Source organism: Lolium perenne, chromosome 3 (assembly GCF_019359855.2).
Source record: "Lolium perenne isolate Kyuss_39 chromosome 3, Kyuss_2.0, whole genome shotgun sequence".
NCBI classification, from domain to species: Eukaryota; Viridiplantae; Streptophyta; class Magnoliopsida; order Poales; family Poaceae; genus Lolium; species Lolium perenne.
In genome coordinates this window covers 304,252,661-304,277,265 of record NC_067246.2, presented here as the reverse complement: position 1 = coordinate 304,277,265, position 24,605 = coordinate 304,252,661, and the positions used below count along the sequence as shown (strand labels likewise).

Genomic DNA, 24,605 nt, shown 5'->3' with positions numbered 1-24,605 from the left:
GAGTACTCAACCATGTCCACATAGTTCGCGAACCGTAGGGTGACACACTTAAAGTTGGATGTTGAAATGGTAGAACTTGAATATGGAATGTAGTTCGAATATTTGTTCGGAGTCCCGGATGAGATCCCGGACATCACGAGGAGTTCCGGAATGGTCCGGAGAATAAGATTCATATATAGGAAGTCATTTTATGAGATTTAAAATGATCCGGAAGGTTCTATGGAAGGTTCTAGAAGGTTCTAGAAAAGTCCGGAAGAAACCACCAAGGAAGGTGGAGTCCCGGAGGGACTCCACCTCCATGGCCGGCCAACCCTAGTGGGAGAGGAGTCCCAAGTGGACTCCCCCTATGGGGGCCGGCCACCCCCCCACATGGAAGGGGGGAATCCCACCCCAAGTGGGATTCCCACCTTGGGTAGGTTTCCCTATCACATGGAAGGTTTTGGGTTCGGGTCTTATTCGGAGACTTGTAGTCCAACACTTGGGGCTTCCACCTATATAATGAGGGGCCAAGGGGAGGGGGCCGGCCACCCCAAGAACCACCAAGGTGGCCGCACCCCTTAGTGGCCGGCGCCCCCCTCTCCCAAACCCTAGCGGCCTCTCTCCTCCACCACATCCCGCACGCTTAGCGAAGCTCCGCCGGATTTCTCCACCACCACCGACACCACGCCGTCGTGCTGTCAGATTCAAGAGGAGCTACTACTTCCGCTGCCCGCTGGAACGGGAGGTGGACGTCGTCTTCATCAACAACCGAACGTGTGACCGAGTACGGAGGTGCTGCCCGTTCGTGGCACCGTGATCAAGATCTTCTACGCGCTTTTGCAAGTGGCAAGTGAACGTCTACCGCAGCAACAAGAGCCTCATCTTGTAGGCTTTGGAATCTCTTCAAGGGTGAGTCTCGATAATCACCTCGTTGCTACCGTCTTCTAGATTGCATCTTGGCTTGGATTGCGTGTTCGCGGTAGGAAATTTTTTGTTTTCTATGCAACGAATCCCTACACATCGATATACCAACGAGGGTTCAGGTTTCTGTCACTCCGGCAACCCCGCAATTGGCAAACGAGTACAAGATGCATTCCCCTAGGCCCATAAAGGTGAAGTGTCGTGTAGTCGACGTTCACACGACACCACTAGAAGAATAACACCACAACTTAAATATCATAACATTGAATATTACTCAACCATGCTTCACTACTAACATTTAGACTTCACCCATGTCCTCAAGAACTAAACGAACTACTCACGAGACATCATATGGAACATGATCAGAGGTGATATGATGATGAATAACAATCTGAACATAAATCTTGGTTCAACGGTTTCACTCAATAGCATCAATAACAAGTAGAAATCAACACCGGGAGAGTTTCCCCTATCAAACAATCAAGATCAAACCCAAATTGTTATAGCGGTGACGATGTGCAGCGGTGGAGACGGCGGTGATGATGATGGAGATGATGATGATGGTGATGGAGATGATGTCCAGCTTGATGGCGGTGTCGATGGCGTCGATTTCCCCCTCCGGGAGGGAATTTCCCCGGCGGATCTCAGCCTGCCGGAGAGCTCTTTTCTCTCTGGTGTTCTCCGCCCCGCAGAGGCGGCTGTGACTCTTCGCGACTTACCCCCTGGAGCTTAGGTTTTCGGGACGAAGAAATACGCGAAGGAGAGGAGGCCAGAGGGGGCTGTGGGCCCCCTCCCCACAAGGCGGCGCGGCCAGGGCAGGGCCCGCGCCGGCCTGTGAGGGGGGCCCATGGTGGCCCTCCTCGGCTCCTCCTTCTGGCTCTCGTCATCTTCTGGAAAAATAGGATTTTTCATATAACTTTCGTCAATTGTTGATCTTCCGAAATATTGCATTCTGACGGCGCTTTTTCCAGCAGAATCCTGACTCCGGTGCGCGATCCTCCAATAGTCATGAAACATGCAAAATAGATGGAATAACATAAGTATCATCTCCAAATATGAAATATATCAATGAATAACAGCAAATTATGATATAAAATAGTGATGCAAATTGGACGTATCAGGCCTACAGATGGTGATGGTGGCATATGGTCCATCGGGCGGCCCAGTTGCTGTTGATAGAAGATGGGTGAAGTCCAGCCCAGGAACAGGAGCCGGATCTTAACCGACCTGTGCAGGTAGTCAGATCCGTGAAGGCCCATGAAGTATCTGGATTCAATACGGCGTATCAGAAAAGGTGGATCCTTGATGTGCACGACAATGTAATATTCCGTAGTTAGGCATCTTGTATTCTGGCTAGGACTCTCCGTGTAAACCCTAGATCCGGGCACCTTTATAAGCCGGATTCTGGAGCCCTAGAGGCACACACACAACTCATTGTAACAACGTGAAAGCGCCCAGATAATTCCAGACAAGCAGCAGTAGACCCTGTCATCGTGCAGGTGTTACGAAGCTGGGTAAACCGCGCACCACCGTCCCGAGGACTCTCCGCCCGATGGCCCTTACTTCTTCTTCCCTCCATGAGGATCCCTCCTCTGGAGTACCGTCAAATAGGCAACGACACCGCCCCGCGCTGGCCGCCCTTGGCCTTGCTCTCGCCGTTAATGGGAAGTTTGGGGTGTCGCCGGCCTCGCCGTGCCGTCACTAGCCCCGCGCTCGGCTGGCCCATGGCGGCTGCGCTCGGCCCACCTCGCCGGCCTCGTCCCGTGTTGGCCTCACCCTTGTCGGGGCTGTGGAGTTGATGATGAGTTTGGCTAATTGAACTTTATTAGCTGGTAAGTAGAGGATTACTAGATACAAGACAATACTACGTACGCTAATACAGAGCAACAACACATCTATAAGTTGTATATGTTTAGATCTGCAGGCTAATACAGAGCAACAAAACAAAATGGTATTTAAGTGTCTAACAATACAACTCAGGCTATCAACCGAAGTGCATTTTGTGTACCAGATCTCATCTCATTTTTTTTTTGAACACAAGATGGGGTCAGCGACCCCAGTGGAGCATTTTCATTGAAACACACATGGCAGGTACAAATTACAGTAGAGTCCCTTATCATCTCATGCCCTGACTAACCAGCTATTTGAAGAAGAGACCCTACAAATTACATAAAGCACCCTGGAAAGAAAAGAAGAAAAGCAATCCAGTGCCTGGATGCCTCTGCCACCACACGCCGGCAAGCTCAAGGCGTCGCCGCCGAGCTCAGAGAGCTGTATGCCCGAAAGCCCTGTTCCGGCGAGAAGATCCCGCTGCTGGCAACCTCCAGGAGGCCGGGGACAAACCACTTGGACTCCCAAAGGCGTCGAGCACCAGCAGAAAGATCGGAGGGCCTCCAAAACGGAGGTTGAGGATGGGTCACCTTGTTGACCGAGGATCACTGCGACAATCATGGTCGCCGCGTGTTGCGCTCGTCGGAGAAGAGATACTGCTCCAGGATGCTCTCCCGTCGATCTGTAAAACACGGCTCCAGTGAGGATCTCCTCCTCTTTTCCACCACCCCGGTGGCCATGAGAAAGAAGATCCAGCCCAGATCCAGCCAGATCAAGAGGAAAGCATATGAGCTTTATTTGGGGGGTCGTTGTAGCGCCGCCGCCGTCCGCCTCTGGCTCCCACCATGGGAGCGCCACGCACCGCCACGACACCACCACATGCCACCGGGAGCAGCCCGAGCTCCACCATGGCTGAAACCCCATGGGCATGGCGCCATTCTCCACATGGGTAGCATCTAAAACTAGGCTAGATCTGCAACTATACCTACTCCTACCTACTCCGGCGCCCATCTTTGACCTACTCCGGCCGGCTATTCCGGCGGAGAGGGCCTCAGATCGGCCCGGCCGACGGGGTTCGACCCTCAAGGTCCTGTATCAGAGGGAGAGAGGGGAAGGGGGATAATGAAGGCGCCGATCTCATCTCATTTCGGGAGTTCCATCTCCTTGGACGCAGTGAGACACGAATCGCCCCAAAGGATCCCAAACGTGCTCGTTCTTTTCGAGAACATCATGCTCGTTTAGTAGCTTCGCTCCTGGAGGGGCTTTGCTCGGCCCATTTGTTTAGCTGGATGGGCCAGAACTATTACATGTATGTCTCGTGCCCTCCTGTATGGCCAACGCTCTGAATACTGCTAAAATGAGCAAGCTTTTTATACAATGACTATCTTTCTGTCTAAAAAGATACATGGGGCGTGTAGAAAATATCATTGGAGCCTCTAGAAAAATTATTGAAGGAACATGCGAGATTATTGTAGATTTGACATTACATGCAAATTATGGAGCAGAATGCTTGATGAGCAACCCAAACCAATAAACATTTCATGAAATTATGCAAATGCAGAAATAAATACAGTGAATAAAAAATATATTACTCACTCTATCTCACAAAGCTTGTCTTAACTTTATCTAGCATTAGATGGCGCTTTTCTTTTTTGCTGCTTTTTCCTTTTGGCCCCATGGATTAGATTCTATGTTTCTCGTTATCTCCGTGGTAATAAAAATTGATCCATTTGATCCCTTGGAGAAAAATCTACTTAGTAGTTACTATATTTAGTGTTTGCATACGAACGAGTATACCATTAACAACTAACGAGCTAAATACTCAATTTTGTAGACTGTAGTCTCCAGTTGCTCTTCTGTGTGATATTATGGCATGCGGCTTGTAGTTACTACATTAAGAGCATCCCCACTCGTCTCCCCGATGAGGCCCCCGAACGACGTTTTTTCCATCCGGACGGCGAAATTCGGTCAAGTCGTGCCCCCGGTTCCTCGATTTCGTCCGGATTTGGGCCTAAATTTATCCGGCGATCCCACGCCATCCCCGGTCCCCTGGGGAGCTCTCGGGGACTCCGGACGAAACAAAAGCGCGCGAAACGTCGAGGAAACTTCCCGCGCGTCTGGTGGCCCCAACTTGTCGGCGAGAGACACCGATCGTCGTCCTCATCGCATCGTCTTCCGCGCGCTGTAAAAGCCTGCCGCCGGTCAGCATTCGCCGGCCGCGTAGCTTCCACGCGGCGAGTTAATGCCGTCGCCTCGGTATCACGCGCGCCTACCTCTATTTATCGCCGAACTACCGCGTCTGCCCCGCATTCACCTCGCTCGCCTTCCACCAAATCTTCCCCGAACTCGAACGAGCAATGGCGAACGACGGTGCGGCCAACAACGGCTTCGGCCGCCGCTCTCTCCACCAATGGGAGGGACGGCTCCTCCACGCGGCGGGCTACCCGGCGCCGCCGGACTTCCGCGCACCGGGGGGATGGAGGCTGAGCGCAGGCGGCGTGCCGATCCCGCCGCCGCCAACGGGTGGGGCCTTACTCGAAACGGCGATCGACGAGGTGCTCGTCACTCTCAGTGACGAGCAGCGCGCGGATCCGCGTTTCTTCCCCGACAACCACGAGTCGTGGATCGCGTTCTTCCGGCGCAGGTATGAACGCAAAGGGCACGAGCCGCTGGTACGAGACTCCGGCAAGGAACAATGCCGCCGGCCGCAAACGATGGTGGAGCGCGCCTAGCCGCACCCTCGAGAATGTGCTCGCGCACATCGAGGACGGAAACTCCCCCGTCCTGGGGATGCCGCCGCCGGTGGCGGCTACCGTGTCGCGCCGGCACGGTAGTTCTTGGATGCCGAGGAGGATGGCGCCATCCTCCTCCTTGTCTGGCTCGCGGTCGGCATCCAGGTCCGGTGGGTCGACGCCGACCACCGTCAAGCAGGAATGGGCGTCTCCTTCGACCATCAAGAAGGAACCGGCGTCGCCACCGCCGAGCAGACAGCGCAGCAGCGGCACCCTCGTCATCCGCGACCAGCCTTCCTCTCCGCAAAGCGGGCGGAAGAGGAAGGCGTCGAAGAAGGAGGACGCCGCAAACCAGCTCGCCGAGGAGGAGGCGAAGCGCGCGAAGGACGCCGCGGTGGCGGAGGCGATCGCCAGGTCGCTGAAGGACCTGGTGCCCGCCGACAACAGCCTCCCCGAGGATGCCGCACTGGAGTGGTCCAGGCGGGACTGGGAGCGCGAGGAGGCGGAGCAGCAACGGCGGCTGCTGGATCTGGCTGCCGTGCGTCAACTTGCCGCCCGCGCCGCCACACCATCCGCCGCTAGGAACGCCGCGCCCAGGGAGGTGGTCAAGCTCGAGGACAGCAGCGACGACGACATCTACCGTCCGTCGCCGCCACGCGCCGGCGACGCTGGCCAGGGCACGAGCCGCTGGTACGAGGCTCCGCCGCCCCAGGACAACGCCGGCTCGAGCGACGACGACGACGGCGGCGACTACACGTCCTTCTACCGCCATTTCAGCATGTAGTAGGCCGTTCTTTAGTTTAAAGTTTTAGTTTGCCAATCGCCGAATTCAAATATATGTTCGAATTCGGCCTACTTTATGTACGAACTCGCCTCTATATGTTAAATATCATTAAATTTCGCTTATGTTTGAACGAACTCGCCAATTTTGTCTGAATTCGCCGAAGTCCGTTACATCCATCCTGGACTCGCGGCTGGGAAAATGGGCCTCCCCAGGTCAAATTTTCCTCCAATCCGAACGACAATATCGTCGGATTTGGGCGTGAGGAGCCCAAACGACCTCTTGGAACGAAATATACTACTCCTACTTTGAAAAGTTTGAACGCGGAAGTCACCGGCTGCGTTTGCGTCGATGAGACCGAGGTAGCTTATCGTCGCCAAACGCATACCCAGACGTAATTTCCAAGCCAAGCCATCTCGCCCTGCTCACGTGCCCTTCGCACCAAGTCTACTGCTTGCTTACATACACAGTGCGACGTGCTCGTACACGAAGAAGGAAGTCCATGATGGGAATCCAAGAGCTCCATTTTCCAGTTGCTTGGATAAATCACCATTTGTATTTGATAAGAACATGTTTGTAATTTTATTGTTTTTGGATTTCTTATACTCCTCATGATTATTGAGCATTATGAATAGATCTGTGGATATTTGGCAAAAGAAAAAGAGGCGCTATCGTGCCGCACATGTACTCACAAAACGATTTTGCAAAGCGCACGAGTTTCTCAGAGCTTGTATAAACCAAAAGGGAATCTGAAGAAAGCAGCCAAAACTCACGCTGTACCGCCACGTGGTTCACGGCCACCAGCGGCAGGAAAGAAGCAAGTCGAGAACTGCTGCGGAGTGCACACTCTCTCTTCTCCCGTTCGCATGGCTCCTTCCCCGCGTAACCCAAGCCCAATCTCCTCATGATTATTCTCGACCAGAAAATTTCGAAAAAAACTGAACCAGCAATTTTCGAAAATGACTCGGAAATTCCACGGCCACAGCACTGGCGGCCAAGCGTACACGCAATTCCCCGGCAAACACAAAAGAGTCGGAGCAAAATGGTTTAACAAAGAGCACGCGACGAGAAGTGGGAGGAAATTTATTTTTAAACAAGGAGACAAGCGACGCAAAATAGCCGGCGGGCAGCGCCGCGTTTGCACGGAAACCCAACCCGCCCCAAACTCCGGCGACGTCGCGCCCCGCTCGCTCGTCCTCTTCCTCGTCTGAATCCCATCGCGAGCGCGGTATCGGGGTTCCGAATCGGATCGCGCGCGCGCGCGAGCGAGCGAGGTGAGCGAGAATGCCGCCTCCGGCCGCGATGCTCCTCACGGCGGCCCTCGGCTCCGCGCCGGCGCGGCTATCGCTGAGTCTCGCGCCCAGGCCGCCGCGCCTGCGGGCGCCCGAGCGCCGGATCCGGCCGGCGAGGATCCGCGCCGCGGCGGCGGTCGGCGGCGAGTTCGGCGGCCTCGGCAGGCGCCGCGAGTTCATCGGGCGGCTGCGGAACGTGCTGCCGGGGGGCAGGTGGTGGCGCCTCGAGGAGGAGGAGGAGGGCGCGGACGGGCGCGCCGAGGCCAGCGGGGCCACGGCCGCCTCCGCCCTCCACCGGATGTGGGCCCTCGTCGCCAACGACCGCTGGGTCATCTTCCTCGGCTTCGCCTCCCTCGTCTGCGCCGCGGTAATGCCCATGATGTCTCCGCTAGTCCAACCCCGTGGTTTGGTTTGGATAAGTTTTGTTTGGTGGGTGTGACGCTGAGCCGCTGATGCTCTGTGTGTGTGTGGTCGTGGTTCGTGGCTGCAGCTCTCGGAGATCGCCATACCCCATCTCCTCGCGGCGTCCATCTTCTCCGCGCAGAACGGAGGGGCCGTCTTCTACACGAATGCCAAGCTACTGGTTGTTCTATGTTTGATTTCCGGAGTGTTCAGGTCAGCTATTTGTTTCTTCAGACCCAAGCTCATATCGTGCGTAGTCAGACAATCTAGGATTCGGTCAAGTGTTTACTCTCACTTAGGCATTGGGTCGTCTAGTTCAGACTGCCAAAAACATGAAATGTGCTGCTAGTCAGGCAATCTAGGATTGGTCAATTGTTTTGGATTGTGCTGAGCTGATGTGTTTCCAGTTGGATGAAGCACTGCGAAAACAAACTTAAATTTCTACATATTGGTACATTGTGAATTTTATGATATGATAGGTACGATCACTGTGAAATGCAAACTTTTATTTCTGCAATGTACGTTGTGAACAACTGCACATGCACATGCGTGGACAAGTGTGCACACATGAAGAGAAGGAGTTTTGTGAGATAATCTGCACAGGACTAAAATTGTTCGCCTTCAGCATGGTTTCTTTAAGCTTTCTTTAGGTTGCTTATTTAGCTCGTGTCCCCCTTTTGCAGTGGTGTGCGAAGCTGCTGTTTTGGTATTGCGAACATGATATTGGTAAAACCATGTTAGATTTTATGTAATTTAACAAGGCTATTTCCTTTCATGTTGCCCTTTGGATCGATCGCTGTCTTACAATCAATATGTCAACTTTTTTTCTTAGGTCAAACGAATGAGAGAAATGCTCTTTGATTCCATCCTATCTCAGGTAAAAACACAGAAGGAAAAAACTATGGTTTCCTCAAGAAAATTGACTAGTGCCCATACTATTTTGTCTTACTTAGTTTCGGTTGGAATTGCTACAAAGTTTCATAACTGCATTCTATATTGTGCTAGGATATTGCTTTTTTCGACGAGGAAACTGTGGGTGATTTGACAAGTAGGCTTGGTTCCGACTGCCAGCAAGTGTCTCGAGTTATTGGCAATGATCTTAATTTGATTTCGCGCAACTTGCTTCAGGTGAAAAGGTTGTTTAGTATTCGAGTCTACAATGATGACCACTAGCTTGAAAAACTCATTTATCATATGTGAATTTGTCTCAGGGTATAGGCGCGCTGATTTATCTTCTAATCTTATCATGGCCTCTTGGACTGTGCACTATGCTTACTTGTGGGACATTGTCAATGATTATGGTAGTTCATGGACGGTAAAAGCTTGTTCTCACTTCTCGGTGGTTTATTTCTCCTTTTGGTCTTGCTTGCTCTTTTCCCTATTATATTGTTAGCTTGCAGCAATATCAAGTAAATGCTACTCCCTCCATGCACTATCATAAGATTGTTTAGTTTTTTCAAAAATGCATGTATCTAGATGCGTTTCAGTGTGTAGGTTCACTCATTTCGGTCCGTATCTAGTCCACATTGAAATATCTAAAACATCTTATAATAGTGAACGGAGGGAGTATATACTACCTCCTCCAGGTTTCCTTATTTTTTTGCTTTGAATCTTTGGTCCATGTGAAAGAAATCATTATGATACCTTCGTTTGATAGGTATCAAAAAAAGGCAGCTAAATTTGCACAAGAGTTCACTGCAAGTGCCAATAATGTAAGTTTATGGCCTCTAGTTGGAAGCTACTCCGTATTTGACAATGCAAATTCATATATCAGTGATTTTCCTCATTTTGTATTATATTAATCTAAATCAGGTTGCTCAAGAAGCGATAACATTGGTTAGGACAGTACGGGTCTATGGGACCGAAAAGCAAGAGATCAAAAGGTAATCACTCTGCTCTCGTGTTTCTCTTATAAAGCATATATTTAACACTATGCACGTGTCATAATCCCTGGTGTACTTATATATAGGTATGCAAAGTGGCTGGATAAGCTGTATGATGTAAGCTTTCGGCAGACAATGGCTTATGGGGGCTGGAGCTTGAGCTTGAATTATCTATACCATGCTACTCAGGTATTTGATGTTACTGTGTTTTAATATTCCATCTGACCCATATTACTTGTCTCAGATTTTGTACCTATGGGTCGGAGGGAGTAATATTATTACTAGAAACATAGGCTCTAGGTATAGACTTTTCAGTTCTCATTGCACTACTGATGAAGAATTCTTCCAAATAAGCTTTGCGTAGGTCGTTGCAGTTTTGATTGGAGGAATATATATCATGTCCGGGAAGTTAAGTGCTGAGCAACTGACAAAATTCACGCTGTACGCCGAGTGGCTAATTTTGTCTACCTGGTGGATTGGAGATAACTGGTCCTCCTTGATGCAATCTGTCGGTGCAAGTGAAAAAGTCTTTCGCTTGATGGATCTCCTGCCTAGCAAGCACCTTACTTCTAAAGGCAAGGCGGTAGAATGCATGCTGATGTCTAGTTTAGAGTCTCTGTTCTTTGATACTTTAATTGTCAGACTGTCATTGTTAAAGTAGTCTAAATTATTTCACTATCGCAGGCCTCAGGTTACAGAAGTTAGAAGGGCGAATTCAGTACGAAGATGTAGCATTTTCATATCCGTCAAGACCTTCAGTATGTATCACCATTCCCTTTAGATGCTTTTTCTTTGATGAGCACACAGAAGCACACATGTATAGTAGGGTTCATCAATTTGCGTGTTCCGTGATTATTATGTATGTGTGGGTATTTGTGTACCAATCTACCCGTGGCTCTTAATTTTCAGGTACCAATTTTGAAAAGGCTGAATCTAACACTCAATCCAAATGAAGTAGTTGCCATTGTAAGATATATAGAATGATGCTTTCATAGATCTGAATTCTACAAGTATTGTGAATACTACAAGTATTGACATATAATCCTACTGCTCATGCATGGTTTACACCTTTAAAGGTTGGTCTTAGTGGAAGTGGCAAGAGTACTATAGTTAACCTTCTACTTCAGCTTTATGAACCTACAAATGGGCAAGTAAGTTATTTCTACCTCTACCTCTTGCTATTGTTTCTGTCCCTCCTTCTAGGAGTTAAGCATTGCTGACTTTATGCAGTCACTTCAAAAGCAAAGTTATTTACTGGTTTGAAGTTATGTTTGTAACTGGTGCAGATACTAGTAGATGGTGTCCCACTTAGCAAGCTGGATACCAGATGGTTTAGGGAGAGAATTGGTTTTGTGGGACAGGTTCACATCCATTTAACCCAACACCGATTGTTGTACCACATGGAACTGTTTTGTATTTAACAATAACATGTACTTGCTATATGCAGGAGCCTAAGCTATTTCGAATGGATGTTAGTGCAAATATTAGGTATGGCTGCCCTAGAGAAGTTAGCCAGGAAGAAGTGGAGTGGGCTGCTAAACAGGCTTATGCTCACGATTTCATAATGGCTCTTCCTGATGGCTATAACACCACTGTTGATGATGCTCTTCTTAGTGGAGGCCAAAAGCAACGTGTTGCTATTGCAAGGGCCCTTCTGAGAGATCCAGCCATCTTAGTACTTGACGAAGCCACTAGTGCACTTGATGCTGAGAGCGAACATTATGTGAAGGTAGAGTATTTGTTAAGAAAAGAATAAATTGTACACAGTAGATAAGTATAATATGCCTATGAATAGCATGTTAAGTTTTTTTTTTCTGCCTTGCTCTAGAGTGTTATCACTGAAGTAAGCACCGACCCTAAGGCTGGAAGAACCGTTATAATCATAGCTCACAGGTAATGCATGCTTATGACCAAGTTTCCTCTTGTTAGGAATAAGAATTAAGCTGACACCATTTTCTATAGGTTATCCACGATTCAAGCCGCTGATAGGATTATTGTGATGGAGAATGGTGATATTGTGGAGGTATGCTTTTGATTTTTGTCGTGTCATGGCTGCAAACACGTATTGTGAATTGTGAGATGCGTGATGTCAGGCTTGTCCGCAGCTGAACAGATTGTACCTACAGCCTTTACTTATGATTAGTATTTCCAAGCACTTCTGTGGTTTTTAGATAACTTCTGTATGGTTGTGCAGGACGGACCACATAGTGAGCTTGTCAAGCAAGATGGTTTGTATTCAAGATTAGCTCGACGACAAAATGATGCTCTCCCATAGCAAGATGGTTCAGTCTACACTAGGGTTTTCCAAGTGGAGCCTCTGTCATTGGTGTGTATTCTGACAACTGACCATGGATCAGTTCCAGATTCTAATGATTCACAAATGCCAACTAACCAAACTGTATTGAAACGGTTACCGTCGCCAAAGGATCAAAGGGCAGTCGGAATCCAGCGACGGCAGTACATGGAGGATTCAGGAAATTGAGTAGTTCGTACATGATTCATTTAGTCACACATTAGTGCAACCTGTAACTATATAAATATAGGCATTCTGGATTTCAGATGATCGAAACCCTGTAAACCAACTGTTGTATAAAAAAATGCAACAATTTTCTGGGATGAAATATACTCGAGTTTTGATATAACTTCTATATATTCAAATGGTCCTTTTGTTTCAAGATTTCCATAAGGTATATGTGACTAAATATTCAAATGGTCCTTTTGTTTCAAATGGTCCTTTTCTTTCAGAACAATAGATTTCACTGATGCAACTGCTAATTGTTCGGAACGATGGATTTCACTGATGCCACTGCTACGTTGGGTATTTGATCTTTCGGAAGGATAGGTTTTACCGACGCAACTACTAGTTAGGCCAGACATGCATTGTTATGAATGCTTTCAGAGCGCTAAGGTTCACTTTGTTGCATGGCTCTCTCGTGTGTTGTCACAGAATGCAGCCACCACACTTGGCTACGGCAAGGCACTTCTTTTGGCAAGGACATGATCTTATTAATTCTATCTTCGAAAAAATCAAGTCTATTTAGTAAACATCAGTGCATCATACATGAAGGTGAGGTCCTACTAACTTTTCTAGTTCCAAGATTCTTAGAATTCACTACAAAATGGAACCCAGTTCAGTTGTCCCTAGACACTCATGTTGCTCAAGAAAAATTTCTGGTCAGGACAGGATCCAAGTAACTGCAGCTGCTCGAAAATTGAGGATCCAAAACTTCTGTTTGCATCTTCCCCTCAAGCAGTCTTTTGTTTCGTCGATGTCGATGAAAGGTAAGATAGGGCCCTATGGCCAACAAACACAAGGAAGACTGAGAGGAAGCCGAGGTACTTCAGAGTTGTGAAAAGATCCAGCTGTTCCAATAGAAGAATGAACATGAGCAGATGTTTTGCTTGTGCAATTATGTTTACTACAAGGAGGACACTGACCTTAACCCAGAAGAGAACATAGAGCAGCAGAACTGCTCCAATTCCAGCATGGAAAAGTGATGCGAATGCAGCTGGTCCTGGCAGGGATGGGAAGTTCTTCAAGTTGACTCCCAGACGCATAAGCTGCAAGTAAAAGTCAGAAGCACATTATCAACATCAATATGTTGGAAGTATTTTCCAAACAACTTTGTGATAGCAGACAAAGATATACACTGGAGTAGGAATTGTTGACTCACCCCAATCAAGAAACCAATAAAAGGCAAAAGTGTGAGACCAGTGAATGCTAGTGAGACTTCCTTAGGCGGCCTCTTCTCTGGTACACGGAAAATGTGTGATATCTCCTTCTGTGGCGCAAACTTTGCCAACGGATCAACAGCTTGTGCAGGAGGACGTGGGGCCTTTTCTGAGGGCTCTGGCAAGTCCAACTCCAGACGGCCAAGGGCTCGTAGGAATGAATTCTCCTGAAGCAGACAAAGAAAAATCAGCAAGGCTAAATGAAACAGGACTGTAGAAATATAAATGTGGCAACATACCATTGAAGCATCACCAACTGAAAGCTCGAGGTCATATCTACCAGAAAGGTAGTAAAATTTCTCCACCAAACCAAGAAAATCCTACAATGTGGATTGAACAAGCACATAAGAAATATTATTAATAAAACAATGTCTAGAATGTATAAATTCTTTTGGAACCCTTGAAAGCTGAAGGCAGCAGAAACATGCAACGTTAGATATGTCAAGTGAGCTTGTGGTACTTCATCTCCACATTTGGCCACATTACCGGTGTAACCATGCCACCATGCTTTTATGTGAGGAACGCCCAAATTCAAATTCAAGCACAACTGGAAGATGCATCCACCATAATCATCATTATATACTAATTTTTGAACAATATTTAATAGGTTTATTTCAAATGTTTTGCAACCTATATGACCTTTTTCTTCAAACCTCAATTTGTCATAACGATACCAACAGTGCTCCATCCTAAAGTTCCTACAAATGTCGTTTGATAACCATATATGATTTTTTTTTCTATGAGCCATTCTGTACAAATGTTCCTATAAAGATGCCAACAGTGTTCCATCCTAAACTTCCTACAAATGTCGTTTGATAACCATATGATTTTTTTTTTCTATGAGCCATTCTGTACTCATTTCCAATTGAAAATTTCCATGGAGTCAAAACTCTTCAGAAACTCTTATGATTCATGAATTCCTATGCTTTTCATATGATGTAATCAAACACGCTTTGGTGTAGATTCCTATGGTTTCCAACCCCAAGGGATTCAAGGGGTATGACATTACAGTCCTGCCGTCTCAAGAACTGAACCACGTTCTCTGGATGATATAATTTAGGGCCTAAAAACTAACTGACACATTGCCAAATGAATGAAGAGCAAGCACCAGAAAATTGAGTACAACAAACTGGGGAGTAGGTATACTCAACTAGAACGATTTTGAATTGCCTTGCAGAACCCGGTACCACAAATAAGTGTTCAACTCCACTTTCATGCTTCAACTTCAAGAACACCTGACAACAAATTTGCTAAACGAAGTCAGGGAAAGGAACAAATATTGCAACACTGAAAGAGAAACTTGGGTTTTATTGCACCTGGTGAGGTTTAAATGTGCGCCCAAGTGGTGTAGCTAGTTGAAAAGATAAATGTAACTTCTGCAGATGGTTCGCAGAGAGAGAGATTTGTTTATCTTTCAGTAGATCTAACCTGTAAAGAAGTGGATTGAAAGTGAGACATGCAAAATAAGCTTATTTTGCCACAATTAGCAGCTAAAACCCCATGCCAATCTTCAGACAACTTAATAGATATTAACACGGATTTTCTACCTGGGGGTATAGCTACGCACGTCTAACCCCGTTAGCCGTCTGTTAACACTTCCCCCATCCAGATAAAAAACAAGGCATCTTTCCAACCATACCGGATTTAAATAAAAAATGCATCGTTCATCCATCCAGATAAAAAATAAGCCATCTTTTTCACCGTCCCAAGAAAGAAACACAGTCGGTTCAGGGAACAGCAAGTTTAACACCATTCATTCGATCTACGGTAGAAAATATTCTACAGGATGATCCAATGGCCAGATGTGGGTGCGTAGCTATCTACCTCCCGAGAGGATCGTGAATTACATAATGGAGGATATGCTTCAAACAGACGTCAGGTGTGAAGAAAATTAAATACTAAAAGGTGAAGATGTGCTATTCCAGATGAGAATGAACTCTTTCAAAGTGATCATGATTGACTTTGGCGGTTGGTGTCAGAACTAAGTTATCTTTTATAAGTTGATGTAAAATACCAAATTCTGAAAAATAGTAAGGAATTAAATGTCTTGAAAAGTTTACTTTTCAACAGACTCGGAAGTCCCAGCATCGTTCTCAGCTATTCCGATTTCTGCCTTGTCAACTTTGATCAATCCCGTGACAATGACAGTTTCGGTGTTTCTCCCTCCAGTAGTGTAAACAGTTTCATGCTCTGGATCCTGGAGAGAAATCTTGAAAATCGAAAGGGCAAAACATTAAGAATGGCAAATACTATCACTAAGAAAGGGCAAAACATTAAAGAATGGCAAATACTATTACCTCAAAAACTAGCGAGTACTTCCCAACATCTATTTTCAATGCATCAATGTCCAAGTAATGAACATTGTTGTCAACGTCATACTGAAGTTCCTGATACCATAAGGAAAAAAAAATGTTAGGGAATGGCAGCTCAAACAGAGACAAAAGAATGATAAACTAATATAATAAAAAAGAAGTTCCAAGAGGTAAACACTAATCTAAACCTGTACCTTGTCAGCGGTGATAACCTTGGAGTCAGATCCCAAGACTTGCACAAGATTTACTCTGAGAGGAGGTGCAGCAGATCCAAACACTGTAGTGACTTCAACCTGAAAATGATACATATCAAGGGGACACAAGTTGGAGTTAACTTGCACCGAGCTAAAAACTTCTGAAGTCAAAAGCAACAAGTGACAATATTGCAGCCAAGTGTTACTTTTTTCGTTCACACTCATCACATACTCTTTAGCAAAACATTATTGTTATTAACTTACTATTAAATTGCAACTACAGAAGTACCAGCAGGATGCATAAAGGTTAGAAATCATAGAATGCTTGTTTAGAAACAAGGTAAATTCAAGACTTCAAAGTTTAATGAATACAACAGTGCTTGCAAGAGACATGGGGAGTTCCTCAGTCACCAGTGTCATATAATGTGTCTAATACCATTTTGCACTACAACACAGAATAATTTAATGCAGAACCAAAGCCACATTAATACATCAGGCAAAATCAAAGAGACTGGCACGTGATGATCACCTTCAGCTGATCTTTGGAGGTCAAGGACAGTACTTTGGAAGGAAGTGAAAGGATCAAAGGAACAAAGACGCTGTAAATTGCAGAAAATAAATAAGCATCAAAATAATGTGGGTTGCAAACTCTTCGAAAATGGCAAGAAAAAGGGTAACTTGCCTATTGTTCTCCAGGAGTGACAGGGACTTGATCTGATTAAAGCAATCCTTTGCACTACCTGGGAGCCCTATACCAAGAAAGAACTTCGCCAAGCCCAGTATTTTCTCACCGGGGATCTGTAGGTTGAGTGTTGTTGGTTATGGAAGGTGCTTAACACAAATTTAATGAACAAGCACCAAACTGAAATGAGGAAAACTCACATTCAATTTCCCAGAAACAGCATTTGCGAATGAAGTGAAACCTCGTACTACTGAAGCGGAAGTTGTTATGGGGCCCTTGTATTCGGAAGCATCAACATTCTTCTCATCAAAGTAGAAGGTTCCATCATCTGAGAAAACACATACCATAAGATACTATCTGCAGTAAGAGGAGTATTTTCACTTGGAAGTGGCTCCTTCGTAATGGAGAAGTATCACAGTAGACCAAGTAAATAGTTTCAGTAGTGCCTAAATAAAAACTTCACGATCTGGAGAGAGAAAATGACAGTAGTAGTAACTATCTAAACCTGCCATTAAGTATGCCATAGGCTTAGCAATTTGGTACCTAAGTTCCTACAAGATATCAACCAGGCATCTTGACTCCTGGAGAACTCTTGACAAGTTTAAGTCGATAATACTAAAAATCTCAGGTCTATAAGCTCATTTGTTAAAAACCAGTGAACCAAATGCTCATCTCCAGCGAGCACAAAGAAGAAGGCTAGAGAACATACCATAGCTTTTGATTGTGCCAAATAGCTTCACGATGTCATTTTTAACGACTCCGATCTGATGGCATGATAATAAAAAAAATTAGATACATGGCAATAACAAACTTCAAACAATATGCATTTGTAAATCAGATGAATGGAGATTGTTGTGCGTAATTTAGAATGCTATAAGTTGAGAGATTAATAATTTGTTATGTATGTTTCTATTTGTATTGAATTCAAGCCCTTCCTGCTTTCAAGACTACACAAAATATAGTAGTTTTTAAATGTATATGTTAACCGTCCTTATATTACTCATAGAGGAAGATAATAGGATCATGTATAAGGTTTTCACTTGCATTCAGTTGGGAATTACAAGGCTTTGTGACATGGCATGCACCATATATAGGTACCCTTACTTCTTTATCACTTACATTCAAGGAAGATAATCACACAGCAAATTAACAAAGTTAATCAAGCACAAGCACAGAACATATACATACCATGGATGGATCAACCTCAGCATCGGATAGTGAAACAACTCCTGCCAACGCTTCTAGTGCGATACCTGTTGCAGTACATTATTGCTAAACATCAGCGCCTGAAGCTAGGCATTTGATTTGCAGTAAAATCATCCAGGTGAATAGAAACAAGCTTCAAAAAGACTTGGACACTGAAAATGAATACAAAGTATATAACTGCAGTAATAAGAGTGTCCTCAGCTAGACAGCAAGGCCAAATTTTGTAACTAGCAACCAGTTCATCCAACATGCAAGTGCAGTTATACATAAAATTTATTTAAAGCGACAATTTTCAACTAATATAGTATATAGTAGTGTAGTAGTGCAATATGGCAAAAAAATGTTACCGGCAGCGAATGTGCTAGATTCAGCACTGTTGGTGTCATAACGCCATCTACCATCACTTTGGCTAAGTGCCTAAGATACAAATATAGATCAGCAACTAGTTCGAACGGCAGAACAAGATGTAGATTGAAAAGGATACACAGAAAAAATTGCATAGCGTAATGTACTGTTGTCACCTTAATTGCATGAAATATGCTGTCTGCGTCAGACAGAACAACGCTGTGACCTTGCTCCTGCAAAAACAACACCATTTTGTCAACCGCTACATAGATTCAGATGACCACCTATCATTAGTGCTGAAGGAAACCAACAAGTGCGAACAAGAGGGTGGATTAGAGGGGTAACCTTGAGGCTGAGCAGCCCTCCCACGGAATAGTAGAATTCTTGGAGTGAATTGGTGTCCTTGATCACTGCCTTAAGCCTCGACGCAACATCCTGTCACGAAGAACGAACCTCAGAACACCATCAAACACAAGCAAATCCCAATAGCAACGGCAAGATCTCCAGAGCTAAAAAAAAAAACCCACATCGTAAACGCCGGCGTCAATGCTGCATCCGAGGACGCCGCTGATCCGGGCCGCGTGGAACAGATCCTTCGCGGATGAGGAGGAGGAAGACAGCGTGTCGGAGGCGAGCTTGCAGGCCTTGCCGTCAAGGCTCTTGTCCTTCTGCACCCCCAGTATCTTGAACGTGCTGACCGCCTCGTACGTCGTCTCCAAGCTGCAGGGCGCGGATAGACAACAAGAAACACTTAGAACACACAAGTAGGACTCGAGATTTCAGGCAGGCGGTTCCATCTCGGATCGATCTGGACCAGAGAGCAGGTTCGTAATTGCGCCCCCGGGGGACGAACGCTGGAGATCAGTAGAGACGGTGACGCTTTCTAGTGGAGTAGGGAACTTACTCGCCGAGGGATCCGTCGGGGAAGGCGGTGAAGAGCTCGGCGGCAGCGGATCTGTGCGCGTCGGAGACTGGGCGAACGGCTGAGGATAGTGGGGCTACGATCACGGCGAGTAGGAGGAGGACGGCCAAGGGTGGGAGCCCCCAGGCCATGGCTGGTGCGGCGGACGGCGCCGGCCGGAGTGGGGGAGAGGAGGAAGGGTTTAGGAGACTGGGCGGGTGGGAGTGGCCAGATCTGCCGGAGGTCGAGGGAAGGGGACGACTAGAAATATTTTTCTCTCGTTCAAGGCTCGAGCCGCCTCGACCTCGGAAGAGTGTGAGCTGCTTTGAGATTCGTGGTGGTTCCAGTAAGCTTTTATATCAGTTTTTCAATTTTATACATCGACCATTTCCAGCCCTTGTTTTTTTTTTTTTTTTTGCTTAGAATCTCAGGGCTTTATTAACCTTCATCAACAGCACTTACAATGTCTGCCTGAAGGATTTCCAGCCCTTGCTGCTCGTATAACTCTTTCTTCTCGTACTCTTGTATTCTTGTAGTAGTATGTTTTTCAAGCTAATATAATTGTATTTATTTATCAAGTACTAGTTGAATGCTCAAATGTATGCCTATTTTCACATCAATAATATATCTTTATTATGCAACACTATTTTGGACATCATTTCCTCATACAAATTTTGTTTGGGCAGTGCTTTGGCTCGTTGGATTCGTATGGACGTGTGATACAACAACATGGTCTTGAATATTTGTTCTCTTGTTATGGAAACTAGCAAAGAGGGGCGCGGCGGCACGCCGCGCTAGTGATTGAAACGATGTTTAAGTTATTTAGGATTATATTTTATCGTATGTGCAAATAGTGGAGTTACACAAACGTAGAGTGTAGCTGATTTATAGAACATGGATCAGTTAGAGATAATCTAAAAAATAAAGGAAAGGAACAAAAGTAAATTAGAAGGAACAACTAAATAGGGACAAATTGAAAAAAAAGTTGGCAGTGATGAAGCTAAGAATTGCACACGCAAGTTATATATTATTATAAATATAGGTTGTGAATGTAAAGAAATATATAAAGTACAACAACCATTTTTTTAGTTGTACTTCTCGATAATTGAATCAGCCAGCTCCAAGTCCAAAATTGAGTTAGGACATTAGGTCTCGATAATTGAAAAACTATTACTCCCTTTAGTCTAAACTAGGAAACGTACCCGTGCGTTGCAACGGGAGAAAAAACAATCTAAAAATTGGAATTTATGGTACTAACGGATAAAGAATTTAATTATATGAACAAAAGATTTGCAGTTTTGGATCTGGAGACATAGGTTGCAAAGTTTTAGGGTTTTGAGAACAATATGCATGGACAATTCTGGTGCACCTGATCTGGTGAAGGCCAGTGTGGTGGCGGCGCATGTCGGCGTGGAGTTGATGAGCTGCTAGTCATATAACCATGTGTGTCTCTTCCTAGAGGAGGACGGTGTGCTCACGTCTGCTAGAGATGGACGTCGTGTCTGCTTGATGGAACCATGGATGTGCTTGATGCATGCCGAGAGGCAACACTGCATAGGCACGGTTGTTACCCTGTGATCGTGTATATCTCTAGCGAGTCGATCACATGTAGGAACTGCCAGACGTGCCGCAGTTTGCGCCGCATCTAAATCTGCCGCTTCTCGTGGCTAGCCGCTTGGCGACGACCTTGTCTATATCCAAGGAACGTGTCAATGGTCTCATGACAGAGGTGACATTGGGAGAATTATGAAATCCACGGAACTTGGTAAACTGAACAAGTGGGGGTCATGATTCAGAAAAAATCGCATCTTCATTCTCCACTTGAGCCCGATTGTAAAAAGAAGAAATGATTTTTTCAACTTCACTGGATCACAGGATGCAGCGGATCGACATCGAGCATTAATAGCACCAGCTGGGTCACCCGCTCAACGCCTCGATTTGATGCGTGCTCAATTCTAACGTGACAGCCGCTCCTCAGTTAGACGCCGACCTTGGGGATGGCTGGTTATGGTCGCACGCCCAAACAAAATTTTCGGGCGAAATCTTGACGCTGCAGCCCTGTTCACGTGCATTGGCCAGCTTATGGCTCTCGCGCGTAGCTACTCTCGCCTGCGGATGAACTTGCGTCTCAGCAGCGGACGCCGAGCCGCCTACAACATCTGCACTTAACTCGGCCGACAAGGACTCTGTCGCTCGTCGCCGAGCTCCTTTCCGTCGAGCAGGCTTCTGCATCCACGTGTCACGAGCATCAAGTTTTCCTCTTGGCCAAGCCCGTCTCCAGCACTCGGCTGAGTCCTTTACTTTGTATTGTACGCCAAGCCGTGCGGACGGACAAATAAACTGGGGAGCTCACCGCCCGGGACAGGACCGTGATGCCTATATGGACGACCTCCTCACCGGTTCCCCGGCTAGACTTTCTCCTCCTCTGTCTTCGACATGGGACGACGCAAACTTGGACGCTGGATTGGCTCCGCCGCCCCAACCTTCACCGCCACGCCGTGCGCTTGCCGGCCCTCCTCCCTGTCCGGCATCCGCAGCGGTGATGCCAGAGCGCGCGTACACGCGTAGCAGCTGCCTCTGCCTAGAGATCGGTCGAGGAACTCATCACCTATTTATACGTGGTTTTGGCTTGATCAACGTGCAACGGAGTCCATATCCACCACGCCACTGCCTTGTGTTTTATAGAGTTAAGTTTGGATTCCTCTTCTTGTTTTGATCGATCGAGGTGTTGAGGATATGGTTTTGCTCTTCACGAATCGTTAACGAAACAGAACACGGTCAGGTAGGAAGGCCTAAAATATGATAGAGGAAAGGGCACAGGGACGGAACGCGGGCACGTACAAAGACGTAAAGTATAACGGACGAAAGCGTACAATGATGGACGAAACCAAGGAAACGCTATTTTCTTTATTATTAGGTATAGATTAATTGGCCCAGATGAAGTACTAATCTTGGCATATCTTTGGTATGTAACTCTCAGACAGCATTTGGACAAACAGGTGATGAGCGAGATGTGTTGCTCTCTGTAGTTGATGGTGATTATGTGTTTCGTGTAATTAGTGGTGACTGGAGATGTATGGTTGGTTGCGTCGTTGTTAATGGTGTATTGCATGGACAGTGGTGCTCTTTTGGCTGTTTTTGGCATATTGAGTGGTTTCATTCAGCCGTGATCACGTGGGTAGCTTGTTGTTTGTTTGCAGCTGGTTTGGTATGCTCTAGGCTGAGGCAGTGTATAGCTGCCTTGTTACAGTGAGTAGGGTGTGTAGGTTCTGTTATTTGAGGTTGGCTGATTGTGGTGGATGGGTAGCAGTGTTAATGTGTTGGCAGGGCATGGTCTCCTATGATGTCTGAAGCTAGTAAGCTGGCAAGATGTGCCTGATGCAGTTCGTTGGCAGGATGTGCAATTATCTTGTATCAACTACGGTGATATTGATTCAGTTTTCTGCAGTGATACCGCTGTAGGTGACCTGGTGTTGTAGTTTTGTGTGTGTTTTCAGTAGGGGTAAGAAGTGGGCCAGGGTGACTGGTAGTTTGGGTGTCCTATATAATGGGTCGACCTACACCTGCGTTTTCATTCCTAAGCATCGCATACCGTTTTGGTCATCACACCTCTTTGTTGCTGTGTGTTTTAGCTGCCAACTAAGTGGACGATGGCTAGTCCTCTCGTTGAGTTTTTGGCTCCTCCTGCTTTCGCTGAAGGTAGCATGCTCCAGTTTTGGAGCAGAGGGGGAAATCTTTCTTTGGAAGATGCTACTCGTATGTTTTTAGAGGCGTATTTTGATGACCATCGGTCTTTTAAAGTCAAGAGGGGTGTTGGAAACTGTGTTTTTGGGCATCTGTGGAATAGCGGCGATGCATTCGATTTGCATGGCACCGCTGGTTGGGTGGGCAACACTATTATCTGTTGTGCGAAGGTGGATCCGCACATGTTATATGATGTTCGTGCGGCGGCGTTTGTTCCAGTTATTCGTTTTGTCCGTTAGTGGTGTGGCTGCTTTGTTGGTATTGTATCCTTCGGTCGGTTCGTTAGTTGTTGCAGTTCTTCGTGAATGGTTCTTCCGCTTGGTTAGCTTGGTCTATGGTGTGTGTTGTTGTGTTTGATGGAGAGGCTTTAGCTTCAGGTGGTGTGTGCTGTTGTATCGGGTGAGTGTGATGTTGGTTTGTAATCGGTATGTGTTGTATGAAATAAAATCGATATGTGTTTGTTTTATTTGCTAGTCTATATATTACAGGTTGAAAATCGACAGCTATTTTTCATAATAAGTGATAATAATTGGCAGGTATTTTTTGTATGATGGCGCATTGGAATGTTAAGTTTTACTTTTAGGGCTAAGACGTATATATGAGTTTATGACAAAGAAGAATCTGTGTTCATGGGGTGATGTGCTGTTGCTATTTGCTTGTGTGTGGCTCGCAGAGGGTTGGCGGCAGCAGCCTGTGGTGTTTGTTGTTGGGCAGGTGAATTCAATTATGGAGAGAGAGAGAAGGAAATATGCATGCAAGCTTGCGACAGTCGGTTTGAAATGTAGTCCCTTAATTATTGCATTGTGGAGAGAGAATGAGCATGCATGCATGCATGCTGTTGAAATTATGGAGATGAGAGAGACAAAACGAAGCATGTATGCAAAGGCTACATTTTTTGCTTTGAACAAAAAGAAGACCACCGGTTACTGGATAATTAATTGTCTGAATTGTTGCGCATAAAACATTAGGTGTCTATAATCGATCAGGCGGGTTCATTATAAGTGAATTGAAATGGGACTTTGTTTTTTTAATTTATTATTTGGTGTTGGATAAGAAAATATGATGCACATGGAAGAAGAAATAATGGCTACTGTATGTGATAGAAAAGGCACATAGTTTATTTTATTCGGAGTAAAAAAAACTTGTAGAGAAAGATACATTGAGGGGTATTACAATGGCATGTGCAATGAATTTGCACCATTATTTTGGAGAGGGAACTAAGTAAGCAGAAAAATATAACTCATGTTGCGACGAAGTTGTTCCTACTCCGGGTCGATGGTCTTCGTTAGCACGGATACTTGTAGCTCTGGGCAGCGGAAGGCCTCATCATGTGAAATTTGTGTTAAGTCGGTGATGTGGTCTGGGATTACTTTGATTCGGATGGTAGCTGGTATTCTGCTGCTTCGGGAACACCATGTTAAACACTCGTAGATGGTAAGAGTTTTTCCAACACTTGTGTAGCTGTCGCCTGTTGCGGTGAAATGTTCATCCACATATGCAAATGGGCTCATGGTGTACTCAATGACCGGTGGAGTGTTGTGATTGCATGGTATCCCTCTTATTTTGAGGTGAATTTTTTCGGAAATTGTCTCTGGGGTGGAGCCATATGATGGTGTCCACTGTGTTAAGTATAGCCCACCTCGGTTTATCCAGTAGCGTAGATGAGCCT

At 46.0% G+C, this 24,605-nt stretch overlaps 2 protein-coding genes across 2 annotated transcripts; one reads left to right on the top strand and one right to left on the bottom strand.

The window, feature by feature from the left end:
- The first annotated feature begins 7,321 nt into the window (after positions 1-7,321).
- On the top strand, positions 7,322-12,462 carry LOC127345301 (ABC transporter B family member 26, chloroplastic). Its single transcript, XM_051371751.2, has 18 exons — positions 7,322-7,902; positions 8,026-8,150; positions 8,621-8,663; positions 8,770-8,814; positions 8,943-9,065; positions 9,149-9,252; positions 9,595-9,649; positions 9,750-9,820; positions 9,907-10,009; positions 10,185-10,395; positions 10,505-10,578; positions 10,730-10,786; positions 10,897-10,971; positions 11,107-11,181; positions 11,268-11,549; positions 11,649-11,713; positions 11,783-11,843; positions 12,015-12,462. The coding sequence occupies exons 1-18, from the start codon at positions 7,528-7,530 to the stop codon at positions 12,093-12,095; spliced, it is 2,025 nt and encodes a 674-aa protein (XP_051227711.1). The 5' UTR covers positions 7,322-7,527; the 3' UTR covers positions 12,096-12,462.
- A 380-nt stretch (positions 12,463-12,842) lies between these two features.
- LOC127345300 (dolichyl-diphosphooligosaccharide--protein glycosyltransferase subunit 2) lies at positions 12,843-19,483 on the bottom strand. The gene is made up of 19 exons (XM_051371750.2): positions 19,196-19,483; positions 18,819-19,011; positions 18,637-18,726; positions 18,468-18,524; positions 18,294-18,363; positions 17,929-17,993; positions 17,450-17,504; positions 16,941-17,068; positions 16,741-16,856; positions 16,588-16,657; positions 16,059-16,157; positions 15,850-15,939; positions 15,613-15,761; positions 14,869-14,980; positions 14,704-14,787; positions 13,792-13,872; positions 13,495-13,719; positions 13,259-13,381; positions 12,843-13,183 (listed from the first exon to the last, which is right to left on the bottom strand). Exons 1-19 carry the CDS (start codon positions 19,342-19,344, stop codon positions 13,067-13,069), a joined length of 2,073 nt encoding a protein of 690 aa, XP_051227710.1. The 5' UTR covers positions 19,345-19,483; the 3' UTR covers positions 12,843-13,066.
- Between the last annotated feature and the right edge of the window lie 5,122 nt (positions 19,484-24,605).